Consider the following 12,089-nt stretch of genomic DNA (forward strand, 5'->3'; position numbering starts at 1 on the left):
AGTGAACATGCATCATAGATTAATGTCTTACCAGAAACGGAGTTGGTGACATAAGACGTGAAAGATAACTTTTATGTTGCAATAAAAAAACAGAAAATCTGTTTTCTTAATTTCTGCAGAACTGAGCAGAACCGATGACATCGGAGCTCATGGATACTATGACCTTTAAGAATGTAGGCTCGGGCCCCGTCCTGAGTTTCGGTGTCCATCCCTGCTCCTACCTTCATGTGTGATTCTCCTTTATCTTATTTCTCTCAGTGATATTATTCATCTGCAGTCCCTCATTTATTTATCCTGCCCATTATTTCTTGACCTCCTGCTCTTTTACCATTTTATTCGCTTGTTTTTAGTTTTCTCTCTCTCTGCCCACGTTTACATGTTCTTCACTCCCTCCATCCTGCTTCTCAACTGCTTCTTATCTACCTTTTCTCTCTGCTGCTTTCTCATCTTTTCTTGACCCTCTCCCCTTCTACAATGATCTTCTCCCTATCCTCTTTTTCTCCTCCACCTCTTTCTTTACCCCTCCATCCCTCCCTACTGTTCCCACCACCCGCTTTTGTTCTCTTTCCTTTACCCCATCTCCCCTCCCTTCATCATCCCATCCCATGTCTCTGACAGGAGCGGCAGCGTTGACCGGTGCAGTGACTCACACGGTTTCCACAGCGGTTATATGCTTTGAGCTGACAGGCCAGATCTCCCACATCCTGCCCATGATGGTGGCAGTAATCCTGGCCAACATGGTGGCCCAGGGCCTGCAGCCTTCCCTGTACGACTCCATCATCCAGGTCAAGAAGCTGCCGTACCTGCCAGAGCTCGGCTTCGGACACATGAGGTGTGCTGATGTCACACACCAGATGTTTCCATATGGGGGAATAACAAGGCTTAAGTTTTAGGATATGGCTTCCTTATATGCCTCAGTCTGATGTTCTGCATGACAACAACAAACAAAGAAAAGCGTTCTATCACTTCACAACTGTGGGCAGACAAAAATTTGAGTGGGGTGGTGCAAGTGAGACAATCAGGGAACCTTCCAGCCTGAAAAGACTTTAAACACACAAAGCTGCAGTGTCAGTCTTAAAAGCTGAAAACATGATTTCTGCTTCCAGTCAAAGGAGCTCTTTGTTTTGCTATCGCTACATAGCCAATGTTAGCACTAATACCTGTTAACCTACCAGTCTGGACGAAATTTTATTCCTATCTCCAGTGATAGAAAACAACCCTCTTGTTTTGCTTCGATTTCTACCACTTCCTTTCGCCTACTGAAGTTAGCAGGCTAACCTGCTAGCTCTGGCCCAGTCGTACTGTCTCGTCATTTTCCGATACCGAGTCACTGTAGCATCCGGTCTGTCCTATAGAAGTAGCTGCTCAGAGAGTGTATTAAAACCTCTTGTACTGTAAACAAAACGATGGCTGAAACTCACCAAGACTATTAAGTAAACAGCTGCCAATGCTAACGTTAGCTGTGTAGCCATAGCAAAACTCCTGTAGCTCCTGTAATGATGACTGAAGACTGTGATATTTGTAAAGTGCTGTTTGAGGGCACATTTGTTTCACAACATGATTTGCATATATTCCTCAAACTTGGGTAAACCAAAGTGTTTAAACGTATTTTCACTTGTGTGTGCGTCTGTCCCACAGCCAATACAACATCTTTGTCGAGGACATCATGGTGAGGAAGGTGAACTTTATATCATCTCAGTCGACCTACAGAGAAGTCAAACTCCTGCTGGATTCCTCTTCACTCAAGTCAATCCCACTGGTCGACTCAAAAGGTAGAAGAGTTCACCTACACACTAAGCTACACAAGTTTAGTATCCAAGAGAAAAGTTTAACCTACTTGACGTTGCTTCCAGAGTCTATGATCCTTCTGGGCAGCATCGACCGGTTGGAGCTGCTGGCTCTCTGTGATTGGTGGTTGTCACCGGAGCGGAGGCTCCTCATGCAGGTGAGGATTTCCAGTTGGTGTTCAGTGTTTTGTTTAAGGATTCTGTGACATGTAGGGAAGTCCTCACAGCAATGGTTTGTTTTCTTCCAGATTTACTTCAAAATGATTGACACTGATTTTGATTTTTTTTTTATATTGCCCAAGTCTTCTTGAGTGCACAACAGACATAATGTCAGACAAAATAAATAGAAAATAAAAACAGAAGCCAGATGTGCTATAGTAAAAAAACAAAGAGAAAAAAAAAAACAAAAGACATTTAAATACCCTGCGAGGATCTTTTCCAGTTCCGCTCTTACTCTGCCTGAAGAATCTTCATAATAAGTAATTATTGCTAAAAGCTTTATTAATGTGACTCCTTCTGGATGCGGATTCAGGGTCGCAGCCTGCAGGAGCAGAATCAGTCTCAGAAACACAGTTGGGAGTCCTTCGCCTTCGTAGACGAGGAGGAAGAGGAGGACGGAGAGAAGGTCAGCCTAATCTGTTCCCTCTGATTTCATCTGGAGTTTATTGAGCCCAGACAGTCTAAGATGGATTTTATGTTTTACTGTAGCTTTATGTCTCTTCACTGCTGAGTTACCTTTTGTTCGCTGAAAACACCACAGTTTGTTTTCATTCCAGTTTAAACCATTTTTATCTCATTAAATATCATTTAATTATCCAAAACCTTTTTATCAAGTTTTCGGGTTATTCGTCCGTCTCATTCTCGTGAACACGATATCTCAGTAACGTCTTGACGGAAATTCTTCAAATTTGGCACAAACATTCATTTCGACTCGAGGATGTACTGATGAGAATTTGGTGGTCACAGGTCAAAGGTCACTGTGACCTCACAAAACACATTTTTGGCTATAACTCGCAAATTCATACACTAATATGACACAATTTAACTCAAATGTTTATAAGGATGAAATGAAGTGATGACATTTTATATCCAAAAGGTCGAAGGTCACCTTCACTGTGACATCATAATGTTCTGCAAAAACACCTCTATTATTTAACACTGTAACTCAGGAAGAAGAGGTTGTGACCATATTTCCTGCCACTTCGCTGGTCGGCGGAGGCAAACAACCACGAGGTGGTGATTCTGGTTCCATTTGTTTTGAAAGTGCTTTAATAACTTCTACTTTTCTACCTCTGGTTGTCTTCTGCAGGGCAGTCCAGTCCAGGAGGAGAGGAACGGGCCCCTGCCTCCTGCAAAAGCCCAGGAGCCTTCATCAAACCACACTGCTCCTGTTCCTGGTGAGCTGAGAGGACTACATATTTCTGAGTACATCTTTAGTTTTTATTTTTTAATTTCTAAACCTCAGTAGATGTGTAACAGTCACACACTATCTTTAAATACCTGTAATATTCTTGCTGTGATTAGCAAAGGACAGAGACTTTACTTGCTCCAGTTTGCCGCTTGTGAGCCCTCACATCGAGTTTCTGCTGGTGTCGCCCTGACGTCCAGTTTAATGTAGGAACAAATCAAAGTGTGGAGGACAGTCACAGTTTCTGATCTCTCCTCCTTAGCTCCGTTACACTTGGAGGAGTTGTGTGGCACGGAGGCGAGGCTGGGGAACAAAAGCCTTATGGGGCTCATCACAGTAATATTGATTCCTTCAGACAAGTTTTGCTCACTAGGATGATGTAATGGGATTTATTTTTTGCTTTGCTTCCCCTACACAGAAAAACAATGTCAACTGATGTGACTAAGCATTTAGTCAGAGCCCAGATGGTGCATGGAGCTCACTGGCTTCTCATATGTGTTAAATACATCAGAGCCCAGAGGACACACACACATCTCGTTGGTGCTTATGAAGTATGAAATTAGACACCATGGGAATTAATCTAATCATAAGGAAGCTTCTGATGTTATACAACCTGTAGAAGAACACACAGCGGTCAAACACTTTCAGCTGTAAAACGAACCATATTTCTCTCTGTGAATATGTCACAGTGGTGAGTTAAAGGTTCCCTGTGGAGTTTTCGACTGTTGGCGTTATTGAAATGAATATAGAACAGTGTTTCTCAAACTCCGACCAAAGACCAATCTGAACATCCCAAAACCAACAAGACCTGAAACTTAGTAGTATTGTGCCCAGATTACGCAGAAGAATATCACCTGGGACACAGTTTTTTTTTTTTTTTTTGGTTTCTTTTTTCTGGCATTTTAATTCTTTCCCTGGACAGGACAGTGACGAAAGAGAGGAAACGCAGGGATGGAGAGCAGGGGAAGACATTCTGCAGAGAGTCCGGCTAGCGAGCTGTCGAACGAGGGTCTTGCTACTCTGGGCTTTAGCGCTGTCGTTGTATGCGCCCTAAACACTCAGCTATCAAGTCGCCTCACCCTGGGACAGCATTTTAATTATTGACGACCCCTGCGCCTCGCACACTGCACGGCAACATGTGGTTCTATTTATGTAGCATCACCATTATCACACACATATGTCACCGGCCAGATGCCATGAAACACAGTACGACTCTCAGTCGTGGTCGTTTAGTCCATTAATAGTCAAACGTGACACTTAGCTGTTGTGTTTTTAATGTCGGAGGTTTTGTTTGATTTGATGAGTCCATGATCTTGTCTGTTGTCCGTGTTTGATACTTGATATGCTCCTGATAACTGGTGGAATTTAGCACAATCCATCCACATTTTCTCTCACGCTCATCGTTTTAGATGTTAATTGTAAAACATAAATTGTAAACTGACGCAGCTGCGTGAGTTGATACACGGTTACGTTGCTGTAAATTCAAATAATAATGTTTGAATTTACATATGAGTTGATTTAATATTGAAAACAACACATATACACTCCCCACTAGTCGGCTCTGTGGCCACTGTCAGACTAAATTTAAAACATGATATTCTAACAAATTTACTTGCGCACCACAAGGGGTCGCTTCAGACCACTCTCTGAGAAAAGCTGCTCTAGAAGTTAGATGTGGGGAGGGGGGGCGGGCGTGTCCCACAACATTTTTATAATAAACACTTGTCAATGTGAAAATAATGTGACAGTGTGTAAGGGTAGAAGCATCAGCTGAACCTGTGGCTCGTCTCAGCTTCACACAGCTTTGTAGTGACTCTCAGCTCATTGTTTAAGTGTCCAACTGCAACTTTACTGTTGTGTTTATGCGTCTGCGCCGGCAGCAGCCTGGAACAATACACACAGTACATTTGATGAGAAATACTCAATAGACAGATAATTTAAAAAACTTCATAGGCTACATTTAACTGCAGCGTGTTGAGCCATCTCTTACCTCAACACACTGAACTCTTAACCTCCTAATGCTAACAGACAAGAAGTGTTTCTACAAAGTCAGCTGAGCTCTTTGATGTCCTTCAAAAAAGGTCAAACCTTGTATTTGATTCATTCGTCAGCCTTTCACAGTGTCGACCAAATCTTGTTAAACCGCTGGAGTTAATAAGTCTGCAACTAACAGGAGTGAGGGAAGGTTCGGCAGCATGTTAGCTGCTAGCAACCAGATGGTGTGTGTGTGTGTGTGTGTGTGTGGCACCATAAACTCCTCAGTAGCCTATCCCACATAACAACAGTCAGTCTCCCGGTGAATTGGTATCTAGGCAACAACAATAAGGAGTTGCTTGTGTTGCCGCAGTCGCTGAAAACCTCCACACAGTCAGGTTATTCGCTCCAAAAGCTTTGAGTTTGTGTAATTTATTGACCTTCAGCCACTGAGTCTCTCTCTCCCTCCCTCTCTCTCTCTCTCTCTCTCTCTCTCTCTCTCTCTCTCTCTCTCTCTCTCTCTCTCTCTCTCTCCCACACAGACAAAGGTCCTCTGCAGTCTGTGAGGAAAACACTCAGAAATCTCTTCACCCCAAAGAACAGACAGACGGAGGGACAGTCACAGGTGTGTGTGTGTGTGTGTGTGTGTGTGTGTGTGTGTGTGTGTGTGTGTGTGTGTGTGTGTGTGTGTGTGTGTGTTCACGTCTACGAAAGCAGCAGTAAAAGTATTAACCTTCTGTCTCCACTCTGTGTCATGTTCTTGTTGTGTTCTCACACAACATCTCTTTGTGTTTTGTGTCTCTGTGAACCTCGGAGCCCTTTCCCTCTGCTCTCTACCTGTGTAGAGAAGTTGGGAGTTTGCTCAGTAGCCAAGAAGTTTCCCCATGTGTTACGAACCATTGAAATGCAAATAACTCTCCATCATTTTGGCGATGTCAATCCCAAAACCCCGTCCTCACACTGGCATTGCTAGGATATAAATATTTATTTTTGCAGGGTGAATTTTTCATTATGGGGTCTGCTTTCAATTCAGGCAGTACACACTTATCTGATTGACAGAGGCACATGAATACACAACCGCTTCCTTGTCCTCAGACAAACTCCCCGAAGTCGAGCATCTTCTTTCAACCTTGTCTCATATGGAAATGGGGGAAGCCAGAGACTTGAGGTGGAGTTGTTAGTCAGCTTGGCGGTGAGCCTGGCTCACAGGGAAGGCAATACATGTCATCTGTTTGCACAAGCAGGAGTGGAAACAGCACTGGAAATAAGCATATGCTTGTAAGCTTGCACCATTAGAATTTGATTTCTGTCGTGCCCACCGCTGTGGTGTGTGAATTACCAGTCTGATTCTCTATTATGTTTTTGGATTTCATCCTATTCCTGCAACGGGGGGATTGTTTTTACAGCAGCGAGCCACAATCCTGCAGCCTTGAATATCAAATAGACGAACAGTGGGGAAGTTGCCACCAGCAATGAGGCCAAACCGCGGCTGAATTCTGGCTGTGAATCAGGTGTTTGTCTACTTAACAGCCACTGATGGCAGGTAACCAAACACTGACCTTTAGGATATTATCTGGCTGGTGTAACAGCGTCAGCTTCTTGTTAAATCTTACATTAGTCTAATTGCTGTAATAAATGATAAAAAAAAACTATACAGAGCCCCAGGGATGGCGTATCCGACGCGGATGTTAGCATCACCGTGGTTACCCCAACAAAAAGCTGTGACGAACAAAAGTTTATGATGCTGACATGTTATATCTCAGCAGGATAATCGTCACTAATGAACCACTTTATGATTTTTAAAGCCTAAATACAAACACCAGAAGTAAAAAGCTAAGCTAAGCTAGGCTATAAACTAACTTCACCACAGTCACATGATTTCAACGTCACTACCACTAAACTTCAGCTCAGAGTTTGATTTAGCTCTGAGCTCTTCTACAAAGTCAGTAACAGTTTGTAAGAGCGAGTACAAACACAACAAGGCTGTAAAGGTGGACTGATGATGTTTAACGTCCCCAACAACCTCTGTCGTCTCATTTAGCCACTTGTCAGCAACCAGCCTTCAGAGACTAAAAGCTTAAAGAAATCAGGACTGAGGTGTTTACTGATGGACTTTTTGCTGCAGAATAAACCTGAAGATATCTTGAGCTTGTGTTAACTGTAGACCTTATTTCAGCCATCTAACCAAAAACCCAGAGACTTTGGACAGAGGGAACAGAAAGTGGTAAAATGCTCACTAACATACAGGTTTTAGGACTCATCCCTGCAGCTCTATACAGAATGTAGAAAAACAATAGATGACTGGAGCAGGTGACAAAAAAAAATAGCAGGAAGGAAAAACAATGCCAACATTTCATTCAATTTCAGTTCCTGCTGTGATGGACATGGAAACCTCACAACTATTGCACCCTGTTAGTAAGTTGACAGAAGCAACCAACCTGCCCAGACAGCGAGCGAATGAATGAATGAATAAGGGTCATAGCAGGTGTTGGCCTGGATTTAAACTACTGCATCCAGTTTTCTCCCAGAGCTGCTGGACGAGCTGTGGTAGTGAAAGATGAACAGAAGAAACAGGACAACAGCAACCTGGTTACAAAACAAGTGTCACTGCAAATGTGTCACAACTTCTGTGAAAGGGACAGAAAGTCTTTTTTTATCTGAAGTGTTGATCTCCATCAGAGGATAAAACAATCAGCCAATCAGCAGAGAGGATCTGAGCCTCTCTTCTGATTGGCTGACTGCTTTCTGAGTGATCACATAAAAATATATCAGATTTCAGGTAAACACTCAGAAAACCAAATCCTGCAAGGCTGGATGGGGCTTGGGGGCTTGGGGCTTGGGGCGTGGCTGAGTGCGGTGACTACTTTGTTGTGACATCACAAAGTTCCAGAAGTCCTGACGGCTGGTTTTAAGGCACAGTGTCTGAATACAGGCTGTGTGCATTTCTCTGTGGACTGAGGCTTTGATACTTTCACAGTATTAATATAGAACCTAGACCTGCTTTATAATCACAAACATATGGACATCTACCTTTAGACTGGACGGACCTTTAAGAGTAAAACAGTAACTTAAAGATCAATCACTTGTTGTATTTACTTATAATTTTCAAATTATATTCAATACACATTGTCCAGTACAGATGTACGATACAGAGGCTTTCTAGATTCAGACGTGACATTCCGCCTGGTTCAGAGGATTTTTTAATAAAAACATTCACTCACGTCTCGTCTCTCGTCTGTCCACAGGACCCCTGTCCCCCGCCCCTGTCGGACACGATGACACCAGAAGAGGTATGGTAATGATGGAGGGATGATGGATTTAAAGGAAATGTCTGCTTCATTATTTATAGCATGATGATCAAATACCTGCGCGTCTGTGTTGAGTCACCAAACCTTGAGTCCACATTCAGTCTCAAGTCCTCTGTGCACAAGTCAAAGTGACCAAGGTGGATGTTCTCTCTGCCTGAGAAATCCTCACGACAAGGTCACACCACAGTCAGAACTCCATTTACCAGACTGCGTGAGCTGACCCTTTAAAACACAGTGAAAAACCACACCTGTATTTATCCCACTGCTACAAGTAAAATTTGGACTTGTCACTAAATTCTCCTTTTATTATTTCTCTTCCACCAACAGCTGATTTTTGTTTCCACTTCAGGCAGTTTCCTATGCAGAGATTTATTCACTTTTAGAAATGACCTTTGCACTTTGCTGTGAGTAGGAGTCACTCGTTGAAGTCACACGTCTCAGTTAGGAGCTTTTTTACTCTTATGTTTATACTATAGGACAGTGGTTCTCAAAGTGTTTTTCGGGGACCCCCAGGGGTCATTGAGGGGGTTCCTGGGGGTCACCAACAAAAAGGGGAAACATTTATTTTAACTGTAAATCCATCTGTAAGTAACACAGTGACAGAACGTCTGACTTCTGGATGTGGGTTTCAGTTCTTTCTGTAATACAACACCTGAAAGCAAAAATTTTAGATTTTAAATTTTTTAAAGCGAAAATGATTCTTAGAGGTTAGATAAGTTTAGGTAAAACTGAGGAATGACAGGCCGTACCTGTTTCTCACACCAGTTTGAACTGACAGGTCTTTAGAAACATTTGCAGAGACACTGACAGAATTCCAGCAGTTTCAAGCACATTTTAGCTGTTGAATGAGACTTTTAGTTCTGACTAGATGTGTATCTACAAACACATGATCACATGAACTTGTTTGCTTCCAAAGCAAAGCTTTAAAACCTCAGCGTTAACATTCAAATCCACGTCACGTGTAGGTCACAGACGTTTGGGATCTGTGTCACATTTTAGGGGAAGAACTGGGGCACTTTAAACTGCAAGGTGACACAGAATTTTAAATGAGACATCTTTCTTGTTCAGAGCTCTAAAACAATATTGTGCCTGCAGTCCTGTTCTGTCTGCTGCTGTCCCTTTACTCCTCCTGGCACCAAACCAAAACGCCCCATAACCTCGCCCTGTAAATCCTACAAGACTGCTGCCCCTGTCACAGCAGGTGGAGGCTCGCAGGTAAAAATCCATAGAGAGGCTAAAAGGTGTCAGACATCCTAAATCTCAGAGGGGAGGCCGCTGACATGCAAGGACGCGGCGACACAGGGATCCAAGGTTTCTCACAGCTGCAGAACTCTCCTCAGTGGAAGATAACTACCATCAAATCACCTGCAGGCTCACACAGACTGTACAAACCCTCACACCTTTAATTTCACCCAACTACTGCACTGCACAGTCTCCTGATTATTTATGCAACTGTTAATATTGTTGCATATAAAATCATTCTCTATGTGTATATGACTCATGAAAACGGGCTCAGCTCACTCATTTGACCAGAGCGGGGGATTTTTCTCTGAACTGATGCCAGTCCGTCCACCTCTTCACCTTGCTTCTTATTTGCTGCCGCAGATCAAAGCGTGGGAAGAGGCCGAGATGGACAAGCCGATGGAAATCGATGAGATACGAGTGGACCCTTCCCCTTTCCAGCTGGTTGAGAGAACGTCATTACACAAGGTAAGTGGGGAAAGACAAAGACAAACAGGCGTCGCAGAGGTCGGCGGATAAATCCCACTTTGCTTCCTTTCTGTAATTTATACTCTGTGAAGGAAGGATTTCCAGGCGAGACAAGGGCGAGGGTTCTTCCTCAAATTCAAACTACTGGGAGCCAAGACAATTTCATTTGTGTCTGTAAATCAGTCAGGTCAAGACGGGCAGTTTAATAAAATTGGTTTTATTGGTTGACGATTTAAAGGTACCCTGTTGAGCTTTCCTGGAAATAAACAGATTTTTGTTTACATTCGGTGTTTCTCGAAAAAACATGTTGCATGTTCCCCTGAGGCCTCACACATGTGCTGAATGCATAAAAAACTGTTTGACTTGCATTGTTTACATCCAGGCTAGTAGTTTTCTTTGTGGAGTGATTTGTGGAGTAGTCGAACCGCCAGCAGTTGTGTGCGTGCACAAGATTCAAATGAAGAAAATAAAAAATGTTGCTCGACAGTGGTGCGATTCATCAAAAATTCCACACGGAGCCTTTAAAGTAGCAAAGTAGATCTGTGTTGCGTTACCTGTGGCGACACCAGTGGCCATACATGGTAAATGCAGATTTGTTTTTGAACCACACGTCGCTAACTTTGTGTTAGTGACACGTTTTCCTTGTGATTTTGTGGGTGAGTCACACCAGAGACCACGTTCATAAAACTGTAAAACTGAAGAACCTCTAATATAATTTCATCAGCGAGTCATGAAAAAGATAGAAAGTGACTTAAAAAGACTCCTATTTAAATTAAAATCTGTGAGACTGCCACTTTAATGTCCACTCACAGAATGAAGCCATTATGATGAACATTATAGGAGATGAGCTTTTTCTCAAATTGGAAATTTCCCAACAATTGGAAAATGTTTTGGGTTTTTTTTCCCATTTTTTTCTCATTGACCTCAAAGTAATTTGAAGGTCAGAATAACGTCTCAGGACATTTGCAGTAGCTGTGGTATCACTTTAATTATCGCTTATGTTTTAGTGTATGAAATGGTTCCTGCATTAGCTTCGGTCTGGACACCAGGGGCTCTTTAATCAGCAGGTGTTTGCTGGGAACCACTTCTTTAAAGATTTTGTGGAGATTGTGCTGCACACATCAAAACCTGCTGCACCCCCACCAGCTGGATTCCAGGAGGTTCCCAGCAGCATAAAGTTAGCGCTCAAATAACCACAGACTCTCCAATGTCGTGCACAGTAACAGCACCTTTATATGAGACTGAGCAAATTCTTATTCATCCAAAAAATCCCCATCACCAGTTACTGCAAATTACTTCATTTAAAAGGGTGAATAATTCAAGTGGACATAAAAAATAGTCTCAGATACTGAGAAATGTTGTCATTTTCTTCTGTTTTCATTCAGATTGATTCTTCATTACTTCATAAATTGCATGAAATGACCTGGACGGATGGCCTGCAGGTGATTTTAATACAAAGTATGAACTCACCATGGACAGGAGTTTCTGTTTTGTTTTTTTTTGTCCCAGGTATTACACAAGCACAGGAGTGTATAAATGGAGTTCAGCACCTGGAGCTGTCGTCAGGTCTTTAGTTGATGTTCCCACATTTGGCTCTTTAAGTTGTTTACTTCTGTAACATCTCATTCAGCCGGGGATGTGGATAACCTTGACAGAGGGGTAATGGCACATGAAAAACACTCAGTGGAGACTGTGATTTATTCTCACAGCGTTGTCTGACTAAATGGAGACAGACACAGCACAGCGTTTTGTTTTTTGACTTGTTTACTGGAGTCAGTGGGCGGAGGGGTTGTTAGGTGAACGCCCGAATGTTTATGTGTGGGAGTTGTCCCCTGTTGATTCTACATGGAGAAAGTTTTTCTTTATTAACGACATTGTTGTGTGTTGGTGTAAATCTGCTGT

General features: G+C 42.7%; 1 protein-coding gene across 1 annotated transcript in view; it reads left to right on the plus strand.

The window, feature by feature from the left end:
- clcn1a (chloride channel, voltage-sensitive 1a) overlaps window positions 1–12,089 on the plus strand; it is a 41,602-nt gene that overhangs the window by 23,842 nt on the left and 5,671 nt on the right. The window contains exons 15-22 of the mRNA XM_071500747.1: window positions 619–832; window positions 1,639–1,772; window positions 1,854–1,945; window positions 2,320–2,412; window positions 3,097–3,184; window positions 5,712–5,794; window positions 8,415–8,459; window positions 10,083–10,187. Coding sequence (XP_071356848.1) covers window positions 619–832; window positions 1,639–1,772; window positions 1,854–1,945; window positions 2,320–2,412; window positions 3,097–3,184; window positions 5,712–5,794; window positions 8,415–8,459; window positions 10,083–10,187 — 854 coding nt within the window. The remainder of the gene's footprint in view (window positions 1–618; window positions 833–1,638; window positions 1,773–1,853; window positions 1,946–2,319; window positions 2,413–3,096; window positions 3,185–5,711; window positions 5,795–8,414; window positions 8,460–10,082; window positions 10,188–12,089) is intronic.

The sequence above is a fragment of the Trachinotus anak genome, unplaced genomic scaffold (genome assembly GCF_046630095.1).
Source record: "Trachinotus anak isolate AG129_WGS33_773 ecotype Australia unplaced genomic scaffold, CSIRO_AGI_Tana_v1 ptg000016l, whole genome shotgun sequence".
In the NCBI taxonomy this organism is placed as follows: domain Eukaryota; kingdom Metazoa; phylum Chordata; class Actinopteri; order Carangiformes; family Carangidae; genus Trachinotus; species Trachinotus anak.